Genomic DNA, 19,988 nt, shown 5'->3' with positions numbered 1-19,988 from the left:
AGAGAAAGATTGCATGTGTGTCTCTTTATGATACAGATTTGTGTTAGTGTGTGGGACTGTAGCCTCAGTTTATATTGTTAACTGGCAATTATGAGAGAGTGTGTTACAAGTCATTTTACGGAGAAACTAGAATATAATGTAACGAATAATGTAACAAATTACTTCTCTTTGGAGTAATTGAGTAACATACTGCATTACTTTAAAGAAAAGTGTTCTGTGTATTACAGGTAATAATTACTTTTTTTGAGTAATGACCCAAACACTGATCACAACAAAAGGGGGAAATAATCAATCATCAATAATGGAATCAGGAATTGCTAAACCCCTAATCACCTGCTTTAAATACACTTGCTTTATAAAGAAGTTGTTTTTTGCTATGATTCATTTGAGAACATTGACTGTGGTGAGGATTAAAGCGATCTAGCAATAGAGAAGTTGTATTGGCTGAAGCCTACCTGGCTACCATTGGGCGAGAGGCAGGGTAGAAACCTGGAGAGGTCACCAATCTGACACAGGGCCACTATCAATCCATGTAACCAAGCGGAAACTGATGTCATCCCATAGAGGCTGAGAAAATTTGATCTAATTTTTGATTTCCAACACAGTCAAGTGATTCCATTTTCTAAAAAGTGTGCTCCTCATAAACATCTCTCAGGTCTGCATGTTATACTGTTAAGTAATTTCTTTTCCCTGCTTTTGCTGCACTGCACCCCTGGGAGGATTTCCTTGCATCCACATGGGGGTTAAAACGAGGTAATATAAAATGTATGGTTGAGGAGGATTACAACACGTAATCTGTGCTATCAATTCAACTCTGAATCATTTTGCTTTTGATAGAGCGCTCTGAGGATTTCACATCATGTTGTCAATAGGCCAATTAGCAGTGAAAGAGGGTTATGGTACGGATGAGTGCAGCTGAGAGGAGAACGAGAAAGTCAGCTAATGAGAAAAAGAGTTTTTGAAATATAACAGAGACAGAAAATGAGCAGAAAGCGGTGAGATGAACGGAGGTGTAGTCTCACCACAGTAATCCCCCTCTCTTCGGCAAACCCATGGTTGCTAGGCAACCCAAAATATGAATAGGCAGGGGGACCATTCTGAGAACGGGCCCATTATTTATGGATGAGTTACAACACAAATCGCACATAGACCCACGTGGTTTGGCTGAGCTTTGGTAATGCCACTGCGACCATCTGACATCTCAACACGAACCAGATAAACTGGCAGGGATACCTGTGGTGTGTGTGTGTGTGTGTCTGTGTGTGTGACAACACTAACGACATGTACAACACCAGGCCAAATCCCACCCCATTCACCCGGGATTCAATACATGGATTACAGTGCATACAGTACTGCACTGCTGTGTGTGTCTCAGTGTGTATTCGTGTGTATTTTATGAGGACCATTTCAAGTTTTGGACCATGTGAGTGAGGGCCATGCTCACATCCCTAAATCAGGTCAAGGGGTTTATCAACACTTATGCACATGTGTGTAACCTGTGAGGTCTGTGTACACAGTTACAGTATTTCCACTACGATAGGTAGACATATCAGAATGAATGTGAATAAAACTGAGGCAGATATTCAAAATCTACACAACACCAGAGGTTGCCTTTCCTGAGCTATAGAGTAACTGTGACAGGAAGATTTTTAGTCTTTCGGTGAGTCTCTGCAGTGATACGAAAAGGCAAAAATATGCCAGTGCAAGGCTGTATACGGCCTTCATTCCACTTTCTAGGACAGCAGAGAGAGTGAATAATATTTTGTTAACTGCTCTACTAAAAATGGACGTACTTACTAGGGGTGCAACGATACTCGTATCGATATTGAACCGTTCGATACAGTGCTTTCGGTTCGGTACGCATATGTATCGAACAATACAAAATTTGTAATTTATTTTATCAACTTTCCTTCTGACGATGCTGTCTGTGTTGAGCGCTCAGTGAATCTGCGTTCGACTACTCCGCCTAGGCTGCACTGCCGAGCGCAGATCCACTGAGCGTTCAACACAGACAGCATTGTCAGAAGGAAGAGTGCAGGGCAAGCTAGCAGACAGAAGTTAAGCTCTCCTTGCAACATGGCAAATTGAACCTCCCCCACCCTCATTCAGATCTGGCGTTTGGAATTATTTTGGTTTTCATGTGACGTATGACCCTGAAGGTAAGCGAGTCATAGACTAAAGTAAAACAGTATGTTGGATGTGCCACGCAATGCTCAATTACATGGGTGGGAAGTAGTGTGTTAGTGCAGTTAGCTCATTAACGTGTTAGCCGTCTAGCCCCACGCACGGGGCGATCAGGGGTAGCTCGTTAACGGAGATTTGCCGTGTTGTGGCGTTAACGTCATTTCAACGAGATTAACGCTGACAGCACTAGTGGGAACACAACGAATATGACTGCACATTTACACCGACATCATCCTAGTGCAAAGACAAGTGGAAGCAGACAAAAACAACAAGCATGCATGCTACAAACTTTACCTGAGTCATTTAGACAGCCGTTAGCACATGATTCTTCTTATGGGGACCTGATATGTTTAATATTGTGGCGAGCTCAGACAAGGAGGAGACGGAGGTGTGGTTTGGTCTTGCTTTCCGTGAGCTAGCCAAGGAGCACAGCCGTTTATTGACATCTGCAGAAGAACACTGCCGCTAGCTAACTGCTCAGCGCGGCAACCGCATAGCAGCAACAACAACAACAACAACAACACACAGGGCGCCCTCTGACCCCGGAAGGACACACCGTCGCAGCGAGAGGGCGTCACCCGTCACTATGGCAACATAAACAAAACATAACTGTACAAACAGAACCCCGAACAGCCCTTACCCGCTACAATATGCTGCTGAGAATATAGCCCAGAAGAAGCGTATAGTATAGCTTTTATTTTGGAAAGAGCCATTTCTCTGTAATAAACTCTCTTTTCCAAAGATGAGTGATTCCTCAATCAGATACAGGGCTCGCAAAATCGCTAGCCCGACGTCCCGGGGCTAGCGATCTCTACCCTGCCCGTTGGGCTATTGTAGGAAGGAAAAATATATGTCAATGCTTTTGCATTCTTTCGGAAATGTAGCTGGGTAATTATGTCATTGGCATCGGTGAGCCACTGTCAATATGTGACATATTGAAATCGCGTTTGAATTTGCGCTTGTTTTTTGCTTTCACTTTGCAATCGCGCGAACTGTGTATAGAGAGCGACAGCACTGATTGGTGAGTGATGATAATTTGCGCACCAATTCCTCTGACATCGTCTTATCAATCGTTAGCTTACTATGCAAACATGACAAGTGAAATCTCCCGCAGCAAGCTTAAACATATGAGAGGTTGATCGCACAGAGAATCACTGACCGTTATGTGAGTGTGTGTAAAAGCAGCAGGATATATATTTTAGTTCTGCTGAGCCAAATAAGACAGGTCAGGGTGAAGAAGTGACAGCCAAAGAAAAGCTTACCACAAAACGGAAAAGTTATGACAAATCAGACTATAAGGCAAAAAGAAAGTGCAGCTTTATGGTTTCATGGACAAAAGAATTTCTGTGGCTGCAATATGATGAGCTATATAACCGGGGCTGCACATAAGTGGTCCGCAGGTGCGCATTCGCAGTCAAAATAAAAATAAAAAAAAAACGCGCACAAGATATGAAGTTGCAACGCGTGTTTGCATACATAAGATTTTCTGGAGGAGGACAGACATTTGTTTAGAACTCTTAAAGATGTCGAAGAAGCTCCTTTAAGCAATTACTTTGGTGTTCCTCCACCTCCAAACAAATGTCAGAAGGAGTCCGAACCACAAAAGAAGCACGTATTCTCGGAAAATACAGGCCCACCACCGTCGTGGTGGGCCTGATCTCTGATAACAACGAGACGGCCTACCTGAAGGAGATTAGGAATCTGGAGAACTGGTGCCAGAGGAACAACCTCCTTCTAAACGTCAGTAAGACAAAGGAGCTGATAGTGGACTTCAGCACTAAGCAGGAGAGGAACTACCAGACCCCCGTCATCAACGAGTGCCCAGTGGAGAGAGTGGACAGCTTCAAATACCTCGGAGTTCACATCACGCAGGACCTGTCATGGTCCTGTCACATCAACACCGTGGTGAAAAAGGCCCGACAGCGTCTCTACCACCTCAGACGCTTGAGAGACTTCCAACTGCCCTCCAAGGTGCTCAGGAACTTTTACTCGTGCACCATAGAGAGCATCCTGGCGGGAAACATCTTAACCTGGTTCGGGAACAGCACCATGCAGGACAGACGAGCTCTACAGAGGGTTTTGCGGTCAGCTGAGCGCACCATCCGCTCCGAGCTCCCTGACCTGCACTCAATCTACAGCAGGCGGTGCTGGACCAAGGCCAGGAAGATCGTGAAGGACCTCAGCCATCCCAACAACAGACTGTTCTCTCTGTTGAGGTCAGGAAAGCGATTCCGCTCCCTGAAGACCAACACAGAGAGACTGAGGAGGAGCTTCTTCCCGCAGGCGATACGGTCTCTCAATCACACCACCACACAGTACTGACCCACACATATGGTTCTTACACACACACTGGACTTTCTGGACTTTGGTTTTGCACAACACTGGTCACTATATTCTTCATTTCCGGTTAATACTTGTACAGCTGCTGTTATTGTGTATATATTTATTTATATTTAGATTTCTTCATACATTCTTATATAGTTCTATATTGTGTATTGTGTATTTTGTTGTACAGTTATTTTATTTTCAACTTTAATTTATATATTTATCTTTATCTTATTCTTCCCAGTTAAATTTACCCTTCATTCTAATTTGTGTTGTACAGTTATTTCATTTTTAACCTTAATTTATATTTTATTCTTTCCTAGTTAAATTTACCCTTTTTAATTTTTCATATTTATTTCCTTTCTTATTCATAGCCTTTTCCTTTTTTTGTTCTCTTTAGGTCACGAGCAGTTGTCCAAGCATTTCACTACATATCGTACTGTGTATGACTGTGTACGTGACAAATAAAATTTGAATTTGAATTTGAATTTGAAAAGTGGTTGCAGGAGGTGAGCTGGCTTCAAACAAATGATGAACGCACAGAGATGTGGTGCGGAATGTGCCGTGAAAATTCCACTCTAGCGGACAAAAACAGTGCCTTTTATATGGACGCAAACGCGCGTTGCAACTTCTTATCTGGTGCGCGTCTTTTATTTTGACAGCGAATGCGCACATGCGGACCACTTATGTGCACCCCTGTAAATAACATAATGTTCTGCCGGGTGTGTTGTTGGTTTTCTCTCGATTTCTGAGTCGACAAGCGCCTTTGTTACTGGGACCAGTCATTTTAAGAAAGGCCCCCATTAGAACCCATGAGAAATGCAAGAAATGCATTATTGCTCAGTCTGCAATATCTTTCCCAGAACAAACACCAATTGCAAATAACATACTAAAAATAAACCTGAAAAATCTGTTTAGAACAGCGTACTATGTTGCAAAGAGTGAACTACCACTGGCAAAATTTAGCAGTCTTTGCAAACTTCAAAAAGCAAATGGCCTAGATCTTGGTTCCACTTGCCTCTTACCCGTGACTTCAGTGGAAATTTCAAATTCAGGATCTGACACAGACTGATTCATGTCCTACACAGTTCTTACAAGTTCATAGAAATTTCTGTTCAATTAGAACCAAGTATTTGAGTTGATGATTGTAATTTTTATACAATGTTGTAATTTGTTTTTCAACAATTTTTTGATTAATGTTTTATTTCCTTTACAATATTATACTTTAATGTATAATACTGTAAAGGAAACAAAACAGGAAACAAAACATCAATCAAAAAATTGCTCTCTTTTTTTATTCGGGCTACTTAGATTTATTTTGGGCTACCAAAAACTGAAGAGTCCCTGCCCGAAGGGCTACCAGGGATTTTGAAATTTTGAGAGCCCTGAGAGATATTTATTTTTTTAATTACTTTTGTTTCAGCAACATTAAATTTAAAAACTGTACTTTTGAGTTAAAATATATATTTATAATTTTAATAAATGACAAATTAAAAAGGCATGAACATTTTTTTGTATCAAAAAAATATCGAACCGTGACACCAAAGTATCGAACCGAACCGAACCGTGAATTTTGTGTATCGTTGCACCCCTAGTACTTACACACTTTATGACTGGTTAATGTTACAGTCACACAACGAAATCTACTCAAACTACAGAAATTAACACTAATTACTTACATTGCACGAATAATGTGCCCCCTATTCTACACAACAAACACATTATCAATCCCACATCAGTTGGGAGCCAAACCTAGCATTTCTCTATGAATTCCAGCTTTCCTTTTCCGTCTGTCTTCCCCTAACAGCATTATAATATATACAGTCAACATTCATTTTCAGGTTTTTGCCTTACAGCAAAAATTGACTCCCTTGAGTCCCCCCTTTTTCCTGCTACTTCAAAGAACTGTCAGGAAAACATCGAGAAGCGCAGGCAGGGCTTTAAAAGCGAGCAGGTGCAAGGACAGGTGGGGTTGGTTAGGGCGCAGTGATCGGGCAGGTAAGTCTACGCAGCTTTTAAATTTTGTGGCTTTTTTATAAGTAAGAGTGGCATCTAACAAAGATTACGAGCAAGATTGAAATTAATGATGCTTTTTAGATGTGCATGCTCTCCACGCTGCCCTTTGTTACCTTGGATACAGGCCAACTCCAATCTCCTGCAGCTCCCCATCACTGATGGTGAAGCAATTACACGTCACCTAAAGGAGAGGGTGAAGATGTGGAGACAAAAGAGTGAGTGATTATTTGTTAAATTGCTTCAGGAAATGAACAATACCTTTCATCCTATGTTCTGAACACCTCTACATAGCTTTGACACCTGCAAAACTCCAGCGGCACTGAAACATGACATGCTATGCGATTGTGTAAAATTACCGCCTGGTTATTTCTGAGCCAGTAAAAGTCTTTTTTTTTAATGAAAAACAAAATAGTTTTGAAATAATAAGACATGCTTAGAGAGAAACACTTTGTTTCAAATGTTGATCTGTACATAATATTTCGTGTAGCGAATGAAATAATTTTGTTTCCCCACATGTCTGTGACAAAAAAATGCAATTATAATAAAAATAATAACAGTTACCTCTGTCAGTAAATACAATTAAACCCCAGTGCTACTAGGAAATCAGAGGAACTTTTCTACCAACAATAGTAGTGATACACTTTTTTCCCACGAAAGCAGCACGACTCTACGGTGTTAAATTGTTGATTATTAACAATTTTAGAAATTCTGAGAAAGATATGATCAAAAAAGTGATCATAAAGTTCTACAGCTGAGCTCACTCCCTGGTCACGACCACTTTCTTGTGTACGTTAAACTTCAGAATCACAGCTATGTCAAACTGACCCAAATTCAATGTCGAGTATCATCACTGGTGATGAGACATAGATCTTCAGCTACAACTCAGATTATTAAAACTCTTATTTTTCAGTGGAAGAACCTGAGTGTGCAACCTCCAAGATGATCCATCAAGTCAATAGCTGGCGCTCTATTTTTTTGACATTTATGGGATTGTGCACGGTGAAGTCGACTCCAGGGTTGGACTGTCAGCAGATTCTGCCGTGATGACCTGAGCTATGCCATATTTCATTGCTCCATCATACACTCTCACAACACATTGCACAGGAGTTTCTGGCCACACCAACAAAATCCTCACTTAGCACCAGCGCTACTCACTGTATTTGGCTACCCGTGACTTCGTCCTCTTTCCAAATTCAACATTCAACATAAAAGGTCATCATATTGACATAGTAAACAGATACATATTTGCAGGAGGTCAGAATGATCGTTGCAAACTGTGATAAAACCTTAGCAGAAGGACTAGAAGTGGTACAGTGTCTCACAAAGAGACAACTTTGAAGGAGGCAGTGAGGCTCTCTCTGGGTAATCCAGCCCAATGATACGGATGTTAGGCTAACCGGTGATTCTAAATCGACCACAGATGTGAACGTGAGGGTGAATGGTTTGTCTCTTTGTGTTAGCCCTGTGACAGACCTATCCAGGATGTACTTGCCCACTTCCCCTATGATGACTGAGACAGGCTCAAGCCCCCTGTTACCCCAACTGGATAAAAGGTTAAGTAAATGTATGCATGGAAGGCAACATGAGATTTTGCATCTGCATCAGCAAATCTCATGTTTTCAGCCCCAGTTATACTTTGTATCTGAAATGCAAAACTTAGCATAAGAAACATATAATTACATTACGATGGTCATTTTGAGCTTGGTAATATGTGGATGGTAGCATGTAAGTGGAGGAATTTTTTTCTCCATAAAAAACACTTTTTGACCAGTTAAAGTTGGATTTAATTAATCAATTATAATCTTTTGGGTTTGTTAAATGGCCTTTACAGAAACCCCCCACTTTTGACAACTAAGGTAACACTGACTTAACCTCCTAAGACCCAAACTCTTTCATGGCATGCATTTTTAATTTCTCTTTGCCAGTTGGGACTGATTGGAACCTGATGAATGTAAAAACAAAGAATTACCAGATTTTTTTTCTACCTGATTTTTGTTTCTGGGAAAAATAGGATCCACACATAAGGACATACGTTTTAAATTTTGGTAGAACAGTGGCAGTATAATTTCCTCGTAAGTGGATATCAGGCCCTTGTAGAGCCAAATTTAGTATTTTGGTCTAGACAACCCAAAATGTGATGTCCACATATGTCGACGCCAGGTCCTAGGAGGTTATATATGTGTGTGTTTATATGCAGAATCCCCCCCCCCCCCAAAGGCCCATTTTGAAAGGCATAAGAAACCCTGTAGTCCTGTTATTATTCTGGGCTTTGTTTTCTTCCAGGAAATCATAATGTCTGATTCAGCCTCTGATATCTTCTGTGGGGTGATGTTTATGCTGGTGTGGTGTCCACTGCTGGTATACCATATTATTCCCCACCTCGCATACTATTGGGTATATATACAAGTTTCAGACGCACAAAAAAAAAAAAATCTCTGCACACTAAATATTACTTTAGTATGAAATTTTGGACAGCTCAGGATATGCTTTAGCACTTGTGTATATAAACCTCTCACAATGCACTGGGGTGGTCTGCATGATATAAAGGACGTATGTCAGAACAAATGAATTAACAGGCCATGGCTTTCAGGCGACAGAGGAGAAATTTCAAACTAGGGAGAGGGATGGTTTGTTTCTTTCAGCTAGCAGAGTTGGCGCAGACATGGTTTGAATAATAACATGCCTGAAGAAGTTGTTTAAAAGAGAAAGACACAGTTGATGAGGGAGAAAACACTAATAAACACTCTAAAACAAAAGAAGTTAGCAACGAACTGAAAGCTAAAAAACAGAAAATCAGCACAGCTGTCTTTGATGTGTCAATTACTGAGCCGGTGCTGGTAAACAAGTGTGTTTGTGCATGTGTTGGTGGTCGTGGTGCATTTGTGTGAGTTAGGTTTGTTTCTCTACTCTGTGCACAAAGCAGATAAATAAGTCTAACATTGGTAATATTAGGACTAGGGAAAATTAAAGGGAAGTAGAGATGTGCAGGGAGGGAGGGTGAAATTTAAAGTGAGCCCCAGACAGATGGTTCCCATCCTACTGATATTCAAACCAGTCAACACGTCAAATTGATTCGATTTGAATCTGCAGTTGTAATAAACACCATTAGAGTCAGGCCTCATGGGAAATGATGGTTTTTACTCAATGGATTCACCACAAAATGAAAAATCCTGCTCTAAATCTTCCTCCCTCACTCCTCTCTTTCACACACACACAACACACAAATTGTTCTTTCATCATCTCACACACAGTATTGTTATTCGCACACATTTATCATCTGCACTGTAAAGCACAGAGTACAGATGCATCTTACAGCAGAGCCACATGTTCTGTATGAATTCCAATACATCAAGAGAGAACAACAGTTACATACTTTCATTAGATTTTCATTTAATGAATTAAACAGTGCATATAAGAAAATAATAGTCCTCTTGGCTTTGGTTTCTTTGTTCTTATTCACAATAGTTGGCAAATGCATGTGTAGAAAATAGTGCAATATGTAATGCTTTTTGCTAAACAATGGTGTTTATGTGTGTAACCAAAAAAGCCCATTATTCCAAACACACACACATACCCCATTCATAAAATAAACCACCAGGACAGCAACTAAGACTCTGGTTATTGATGAAGTTATTTTTCTCATTATTCCTCTACTCTATGACATATCATATCATGCTGTCCAGTAAAAAAAAACACCCAAACCCCAAAATCACATAAACACAGCGCACTTTGTCCAAAATCCAAGGATATTCAGTTTACAGTGATGTAAACAGAGCAACAAAGTTTGCTGTTTGTGGAGCTGGAACCAGAAAGTGTTTGTCATTTTTGCTAGAAAAACTTCCAAACACCATTCCCTTAAAACTCATTCAGAAACTAACAATTTCATATCCGTTCACACGAGGCTCAGAGCTTTATCTGGGTTTGACTATTCATTTAATGTCAATGCAAAAGGACAGCAACCTCTTTGTGACTAGGAAAAATTGGTGGTTGCTTGGTGAAACTTTTTTCTTATTTGGCAACCATCTGCAAGCAGTTGTGAGACCAGGTTGTCCAAAGGTTGAGTGTACAACACCCTCAACCTCTGGTTTAGCACTTTCAATCACAAGTTGACTGCACGGGTCACCTGGTGGTAGGTGACCTGTCCTCAAACGATCGCTGTCAGATTGACTGGAATCAGTGACAGATTGGGGAAGGTTTGCAAACCTAATTTTGAAGTTAAACTGTCATTGTGCAGCAACTATGTAACTACTTGAGGAGCACTTTCTGAATTTGTGTTTGACTTTCTGAACTTTCTGAATTCTGAATGTAAAAACTTCATGGGAATTTTTGTATGTAGACTGCTACAGATTTGCGATTTTCACAGAGTTATCACATTTATAGTTGCAGTATTATCATAAACAGATTGCATGCAATTGCCAGCTTCACCACATTAAGTCAAAACCTGATAGCAGACTATCTTAGTGCGGTTTTATCTTGATGCACCAAAGGCACTCTGAAAGTGGAAACCGACTGTGAGTGTTAACAGACCTTGGTCCCTGTTTTCAAAGCAACCATGTCAAAGGCAACATCATAATTTTGGTTGTGCTGTGGTCTACAACCACAGTTTTCTTGAGTGTGACAGTAGCATTAAACAGATCACATACGTAAACCTATGAGTAAGAGAGGGTAAAAGCAAATGTAAGTGTCATCCTGTCTTCTAACAGAAAGAGGGTATTTGAGTACCTTGCCGTTTTCACCTTATTAGGAAAAGGCAACACCGGTTACTGACAGCAGAGATAGAGGGAAGAACATTTAAACAAACAGTAGTAGGGCACTGAGCTGGGCATAAATCTTTCTCTGTCTTACACTCACCATCTCCCTCCCTGAGGGAAACAATCAATCTTGGAGAAAAGCCACATCTGCAGCAGCGGCTATTGGACATCTTTTGCATCCCAAACAGCAACACGTACACACAAGCTTAAGAATCAAGTCCTGCCTTTTCCAAAAATCGACCTCCTCTGATTCTCAGACTCTCTGCCTCTTTCCTTGTTCTCTTACTCTTCTACAGATGCAGAAGCTATTATCAGAAAGAAAGAGATCTGAGTCAGGAAACTGAAACATTCAGTGTAACTGTCACTATAACATGTTCTTTAGTCTCAACAAACAGTTCTTCAGTCTGAAATGTGAAACGCTGCTGGTACTCTGCTACCTCTCAAATATAAAGATTTAGATCTTGCAAAATGTATTTGCTGGTTTTAATTATATAGCGTTGAAATTAATCATTTAATTGATACACCACTAGCGGAAGATCATCCCAAAACTCGTAGCATCTTTTCAATTGTCAGCATTTACAGACTTTTCTGAATATCTGCTTTGAAGTTCATTGGGCAAATTAAATATATCATCTTGAGCCGTGAGAGAGTGGGTGAGGCACAGAGCTGGAGACTGACATAAGCATCGATCTGGTGTCGGCAGTGACACTGTGGAAGTCTGTTGCAGTGGAGAGAGCACTGAGTGAGAAGACAAAGCTGCTGATTTACCGGTCGATCTGCATTCCTACAATCGCCTATTGCCGCGAGCAGAGCTGTGTGGCTGAAAGAATGAGATCCTGCAGGTAAGCTGTGGAAATGAGCTTCTTTTAAAGAGTGTTTAGGCTCAGCCTTTCAGATGGGATGGGGAGCTCAGTCATTTGGGAGGTGCTCACAGTAAAACCACAGCTCCTTAGTGTGGAAAGGAGCCAATTCAGGTGGTTCAAGAACCTGTCTAGAATCTCTCTAAGATGTCTTTCAAGCACGATGCTTCAGACATATTCTAACAGTACAAGAACTCAAAGCAGAGCAGGACACAGTGGACTGTCTCTCCTGACTGGTCGGACACATCAGTACCACCCTGGAAGGAGGCGGTGGACGAGGAGAGGGAGGATGCAGCTCTGTTTAGACTGCCTGGACCTGGTTCAGTGGTACATGAGGATCGATGGAACATCTTTGCTCTCTTATATGACACCTTAAAGTGTCATGGTCACAGGACTTTCTGTGTATTTGAGTTTCAATTACCAGGTTTATATATGTGAGCTTGTTTTTATTGCTATATTTGAGTTTGAAGTTTGAGTTTTGTTTTGTTGCATTTCTGTTTTGGTTACTTTTTCCCTAGCAGAAAAATCTGTTTATGTTTAGTTCACTGACTCCTTTATTTTAGTTTTCCCTTTATTACTATTTTAGTGATGATTTTCAGGTTTGCAATTCCATGTTTAGGTTATTATTTAGATTTCTGTTAGCTGTAGCCTTTACTTCCCTCAGTGTTTCTCTCTTCTATCCTCCATCTCTCTCATTTCAGGATTAATGTCCTGTGTGCCCTATGTTCTGTAGTCTGACATCTTGTAAAGCCTTAATATTCATGTCTGTAATACTTTTAGTTTTACTTTGAAGGATACATGGTATGCATTTTAGTTACTTCATATGTTATGAATATCCTGACTGTCTTCATTTATATAAACTAATGCTTTTTGTCTTTTTGTGTCATCAGTGAACATACCCGTTACTTTCCCATGAATGTTTTCTGTGTGCAGCCCTGCATTAGTCCTAGTCCCTCAGGATTCCGGATACTGTGTTTTTCCCCTCATTCCTTGGACTTTGTATCAACAATAAAGCTCACTTCAGCTCAGCTTCAGCTCCCTGCCCCCTGCATCCTGCATTTAGGTCTTCACTTCAACACAGTAATCCATCACTGTGTAACATAAGGACTAACCAGTAATAATAACACAAATTAAATTCTATTTTAATAATTATTTCTAGCTTTTCTAACTGCCTAGAGGAAATATTATTAGCTTTAGAGATGTTATTCATATGCAAAGGAACAGCAGGTACTGTGACTACACGGCTATGCATACACACTGTCTATCAGTAACCATGGTGATGATTGTATCACTCTGAGAGATGGTGAGGGACTCCCACAATTTACCTGCTTATTTATGTCCTTACTGATAATAATGAGACCCATTTACAGCTGTGAGTGAGTGCGGGTTGATATGAGTTGACATTGTGGTCGAGTGTGTGTGAGGAGGACCCAGTTTGGGGGAGATGAAACACTGAGAGATGTTACAGTGTCTACAGGGCTACTTTCTATCTGAAGCAAATGAATTGTATTTCAGAAAATGAATTGAAAGGAGCTCTTAATGGGGATTAGAGGCCTGGTAGGATTCAGATATTGGCATACCCACTGTGGAGAATTACACAATTACCAAAGCATAGATTTTGCCCCGAGGCGTTTTCTTCCAAATTAAAGTTGGTTACTTTTGTTTAATATCTTTTAGGGAATTGTCTCTGTGTCTGTGGCAAAAGGGTGCAGAAAATCTCAATCTGCATCCATTTATTTGTTTGACCATTTATTTCTCTTACTGTCGAAACATTTCTGTTGATTCGTTTTGGATCATGAAACCTGGAGAAATTATAAATGTGAGAAAGAAACAGAAGCGTAGACAGATGAGTGTGGAAGAAGGGTGTGGTTAGTGATGTGGAAAATAGAAAATAAGATCAAAGATGTCACAGTCTGTGTGTGTGTGCACAAATTCTAGATTCCATATTTTAGGAGCCTACCAGTAAGGTAATGAATAGCGCTCGCAAAGACACACATATTCAGAGATAAGTAATTACGCCACTGAAGTAAAGTTAATTTGCATCTATTTCCAAGTGACTATTCTTTTAGTCAGATCACACATGCAATTCACAAATCCATTCAACTCTTTTAAGATATAAAACCATTTTTTCAGTCAATGGCTTAACTTCCAGGTGAATCTGGTTCTATAACTAAACCTCAAAATATTAAAAACCTTTCAAAGGTAAAACCCAAGAATGGCATCACTAGTCCAGCACATGCAACCTTTTGAGATATAAAGACTAACCTGTACAACTACTTTAAATTACAGTCAGCTGCAGGACTCCACTGTGAATTTCTGTGCAACATTAAGTATTCAGGCAGGAGGGGCAGATCAAAATGATTCCAGTGACATTTTGGAAACGTATACGGATAGCACATCTCTAAGTGGATGGGTGGGGGAGGCTGGGATGGTGGAGAGTGGGAGGTCCTGTCATTTCACATCGAGGCATTGCATTGGTTTGCTTTCTCCTGTCATGTTGCCTCAAAAAACTTGTGACTGGGTGGTTTATGTCTCTAATGTCATTGGAATCGGTTCAATTACTGTCACTCTGGGGACTACTACAAAGGCCATCAGACCCAATCAAAGGCCGTATCTGAGTGCCTTCTGTGCATTTGTGTGTATGCGTGCGTGTGTGTGTGTGTGTACGGACTATCGATGCTTTGATAAAGTATTTATGACCTAATCATGGTTCTTTCATCTCTCAATAGACAGGCAGACAAACTCGGTGGAAATATGACGGGGGAGAAACAGCGCTACACATCTTTTTCCTCATTGTGACACTGTTGCATGCACATAGAGAAACAGTCAAATGTCTGGGCACCTCCGCTCGTTTAGTGGTTTTACCACACTGAAAATTGAAATTATGAAATAATAAACTTTAACTTTTTTTAAATGAAGTTAAAAAATTCTTTAAAGTAGCCAGCGTTTGCACAAACTCATTGTATTGCCTAACCAATCCAAATTTTCTGAACCAAAGCAGTTCGGTTTTTCAACTAATAACCTTCAGAAGTGACTTCTTTGCAGCAATTTAGCCATGAAAGCCTGATTAGTTGATGCTGAGAAGCGTCTGCTACTTGAACTCTGGGATGCATTGATGTGAGCTCTAATCTGAGGTGTCATTAATTGGGGATCTCTGGTGACTCTAATGAGCTTATCCTCTGCAGAAAAGGAAAGTCTTGGATCTTCCTTTTGTGAAATGATTCTCATCCACTTGAATAGTTTTTTCAGACCAGATTCTGTCAGACAAGAATTTTTAACAGCTCTTAAACAGGAATGACTTCCATCTCCTCAAGTATACACAAGTATCCCCTAAAGTGCTTTTTATAAAAATCAATAAAATTTCATCTTAGGCAGGCTTTTGCATTGTGTTGTTTTTTAGATTTTATTTTTTTTATTGTTCAGATAAAATCAATTCAGATTTTATCAAAAATACACAGGACTGCAGTACAGTGTAGCTGGTGTCAGTGTGAGGTTACCTCAGAAGTAGTCAACTGTGTGCACCAGCAGCTACAACTACAGAGTACACTGTATGCCAAAAGTCTGTCAGCTGTGTTCTGACACTGCAGGCAGAAATCACCATGGAGGAGCAACATTATGTTATAGCTTAAAGTCCGAGTTTGAGCCACAGTACTAGTTGATGTCCGGCTCCAGTGGTGACTGCAAAACTGACAGTGCAGTTTAATCAGTTATGATCAGAGTGCACAGCGTTACATCTGCAGCTCCATGCGTGTATTCAGCTTCATTAGCTTTATTTTAGGTTACATGCAGTGATTATTTCTGCCTGACTGCTGTCACTAAATCTGACTGCTTAACTTGTTCTGTGTTCAAACAAAGTTAGACAGTTTTGCTGGATTTGCGTGTTGAAAAATAAGTGATAGTTTCTCTCCCTTGGTTTTCTTTCTTCTTTATTTTGTAGTTGCACTAACAAAGGTATACTGTGTATAATGTCTCTAACCTGGTGTGGCTGTTGGTGCCAGACATGCTGGTCTGAGTATACATCTAAAACATCCCGTGAGCGGCAGTTCTCTGAGTGAAAACGCATTGTTTATGTCAGACGACAGAGCAGAACGGCCAAACTCCTTCAAGCTGATAGGTAGACAGCAGTAAATCAAATAACCACTTAATACTACCAAGTTATGCAAGAGCTTCTCTGAGCCAGCAAAATGTCAAAACTCAAGGGAGGTGGGCTACAGCAGCAGAGGATCAACTAAGAACATGAAACTAACACTAGAATTCACACAGGCTCATCAAAACTGAACAATAGAAGATTTTAGTGTGGGGGATACTTTCCTGGCACACTTTGTGCCCCTTAGTACCTGTCATTTTCCTGAGCACAACCATCCCTTTATGACCACAGTGTACCCATCTTGATCATCTTCTGGATGTTTCCAGGAACATAACACACCATGTCTTAAGGCTCACATTATCTCAAACTGGTTTCTTGTACATGACAATGAGTTCCCTGAACTCAAATAGCCTCCACATTCACAGATCTCAATCCAGTTGAGCACCGTTGGGATGTACTGGAGCTGGAAATTCACATCATGGATGTGCTGCTAACAAATCTGCAATAACTGTGCTATGCTATCGTTTCAATGAGCCAAAATCTCGGAGGAATGTTTCTAGCACCTTGTTGTATCTGTGCCACAGAGAATTACAGCAGTTCGGAAAGAAAAAAGTGGGCCAACCTGCTATTAGGAAGGTCTAGCTAATATAAGAGAGCAGGGCAGGTTAATGTTTAGATAGTATGTGGGTGTACGGCTATATTTCATGGTCTTCTTTGCAAAGAAAAGGAAAAAAACAAATGTAAAATATAATAATATATAGTGATGATATGATAACAGCCATGATACTCATTTTTAAATTCACACTTTTGCATATTTTTCTCAATTTTTTATTCTTTTATTTGTATGCATGAGGAGCACATGTCCCAACAATGTGACTGTCTAAAGTGATTTCTGGGTTGAAACAAACTATGTGCTCATTTGCAAGCCAGTATAATACTAGTCTTATTTAAGAGAGTTACTAACCCTTTACCGCAACCACTACTTGCTAAGCTTTATACCAAGTCTTCGCCCTAGAGATTAATGACAGATTTACATGAGGGATTTGTTTTGTTCTCTAAGAGGAAGACGAGTTACCACAATGTTCCAGACTTACGCCACCACAACATGAGTAATGCAAGTGCACACATAAACACACACCCCAGGAGTCCATCTCTGTTTAAACAAGCATAAAACAGCCAACTGCAGATGGAGAATGAGAGAAAGGAAAGAGAGGAGCGGAAGCTATAACAGATGAAGACAGATTAAAGTGGCAGCTTGAAAGTTTGAGGGTAGGAGAAACAATTCGAAAATCGAGAGTGAGGGAGAGAGATCAAGGATCAATGTAATGAATCCTCTCAAGTCTCCCTGATAAGATGTGGAGTTGAATGCAATTAAAAGTGGAGGAAGAAAATATTCAAAACAAGTCTGTGCATCTTCTAAGTGTGCCAGAGTCATACTTAGTAATCTCTTTAAACAATTTCTTTATTGGAGGAGATATAAGTGCCACAGGCCTGTGATCATTACATGAATTTGGAGTGTAAAAAAGAAAACAAACTATACCGTCTAGTTGTGCAGCACAGTTCATAAGCATTCAGGCTTTCCTGTCCTTGATCCCCCTGGAAAAGAATTCACATGGTAACCTGCAAACATCTTTTCCGAGAGCTACATTTTGAAAAACCGACTGCTTTCTACTAAAATGATGATGTTAAAATGAATATTAAAGATGTTCTTAGACTCCATCCTCATCAATGATTATATCTTTATAACTGTATTTACCAAGCTTGAGTTCTTCTTCAACCTTCTTCTGTGCCTCCCTGTATTTATCCACATGCCCTTGGTTCAAACTTACATTTCACTGAATAATTGAGGCTTTAACAGATTAGAAGATCCATGATTTATTATTTGGATAAATGATAAATCTTCACAAGATATAATGTATGCAGACAGTTCTCTGTTATTCCAGGCCAACACAGGCACTTTCAAACAAGTTCGTTTAGGGGCGATTTGCAGGACGTGCAGAGTGGAGCTTTATGATAGGATTTTAATTCCCCTTTACAAATCAGTAGCAAAGATTCAGACAGATTGAGAGTTGTGTTGGACAAGAAATGTACTGTTAAAGTTACTTAAGATTTTAATGGTTTGATGCAATTAAAATCATGCAAAAAAAAAAAAAAAGTTGAATAATTGGTGTCAACCCTGGCTTTCAGCTGAATATATACAAAAGGGTCGCAGGGATACAAACATGAGTTCAATTTCAGCTGTGCATAGTCTCCCTGATAATCAGTGTTGCACCAGTTTTTATTGCCATAGAGACACAAGCCTCCACTGAGTGATTTACTAGTTTCTGAAGAGTCTCTGACCAAGAGAAAGCGTTTCCCAAAGCCATCAACTTCCAACTCGGAATCAGTCTTGTTCCGAAGTAAAGTTTTTGTTAAAGCAAGAACACAGGGGCTGTTACACTGGATTAGAAACTTGCCACTTGCCCAGAGCTCATCAACTTGCAGAGTAACTGAACACCGGTGAGCATAACTGTGGAAGAGGCATCCAACAGCGGCCCTGTTTCACAAACCTCTCCCACACACCGACACATCTCCTGCACACCAAATATCTTGGATGCCCGGCAGCAATTCCCCACAGAAGCGACTGGCTGAGATGCAGAGGAATCCATGATTCCCACACCGGTGATGAGCAAAAGCAGAAGGAACTCACAAATATAATGGTGCTTGAAATCGTCATGTAAACGGGGCATAAAAACATAAAAATTAGGATAAAACTCCAACTGAGGTGAGTCATTGTTGATACTTGATACTGTCACCAACAGATCTCATAAGAAATACATTAATAGAGAGAATAAAAACAAGTCAAGAGACGTGTGAAACAAGAAGGAGGGAGGAGAAGAAATTTGCCTAAACATGTTAGTCAACTCATTAGTAAAGTTGCTGAGTGTGACCAAAAACAGGCGGGCTGAGCTAGAGTGGTGCACTCTGGGAAAACATTTACTGAACGCTGCAGTGGAAGGAAAAGCGCTCTAAGCAACAGCTTTGGAAAGTGCACTGTACTGTACAGACACACACAGACACATGCACATCTGTGTGTGTGCACATAATCGCAATGAAATACACAGTATTCATGTGGTGTGTGCACACAAAATTTCTCATCCGCACACACGCACACAGACACCATTAGCTTCAATCTGTGTGCAATCGAACACGAGATTGCCTCCTGCTCTATAATGACTTATTTCCATTACGATACCCAATCATATCTGAAATAAAATAGTAGAGAAAGTCTGCATGTGTTTTTGTCAAGTTGGCACATTTTCAGCCGATGAGCTACTAAGCTGAAACAACCATTTCCACACCCACCCACACATTCAGATCACAAGTGTACATTTAAATGGAAGCACATTTATGGAGCATACCATTTATAACTCACACATGCAAACACACTAGCTTGTTTCTGGTTGTGTTACTTTGTATTTTACGGCAAAATACTAGAGCTAGTGAGTTGGTAAAAGTATCGTGCGCTTGTGTGTGCATGTGTTATAATTATATGTGCTTCTTTTTCTCCATAGGGTATTCTCCTCTTCTACATGCGCCAGGCATGGGCTCCTCCAATTCAAGGTCCTACACCGATTACATATCTCCAAGGAAAAGTTAGCCAAGTTCTATCCGGGAGCTGACCCCCTGTGTAACAGATGTAAAGCAGAAACAGGGTCACTCCTTCGGACTTTTTTTTGGGATGCCCCAATCCTCATAACTACTGGGTGTCTATATTCAACACCT

General features: G+C 40.3%; 1 protein-coding gene across 1 annotated transcript in view; it reads right to left on the bottom strand.

Annotated features, from left to right (window-relative positions):
* smyd3 (SET and MYND domain containing 3) overlaps positions 1-19,988 on the bottom strand; it is a 232,393-nt gene that overhangs the window by 16,269 nt on the left and 196,136 nt on the right. The window contains exon 6 of the mRNA XM_026171213.1: positions 6,639-6,706. Within this exon, the coding sequence (XP_026026998.1) occupies positions 6,639-6,706 (68 nt within the window). The remainder of the gene's footprint in view (positions 1-6,638; positions 6,707-19,988) is intronic.

Source organism: Astatotilapia calliptera, chromosome 1, assembly GCF_900246225.1.
Source record: "Astatotilapia calliptera chromosome 1, fAstCal1.2, whole genome shotgun sequence".
Lineage (NCBI taxonomy): Eukaryota > Metazoa > Chordata > Actinopteri > Cichliformes > Cichlidae > Astatotilapia > Astatotilapia calliptera.
This window is presented reverse-complemented; position numbering and strand designations above follow the sequence as displayed.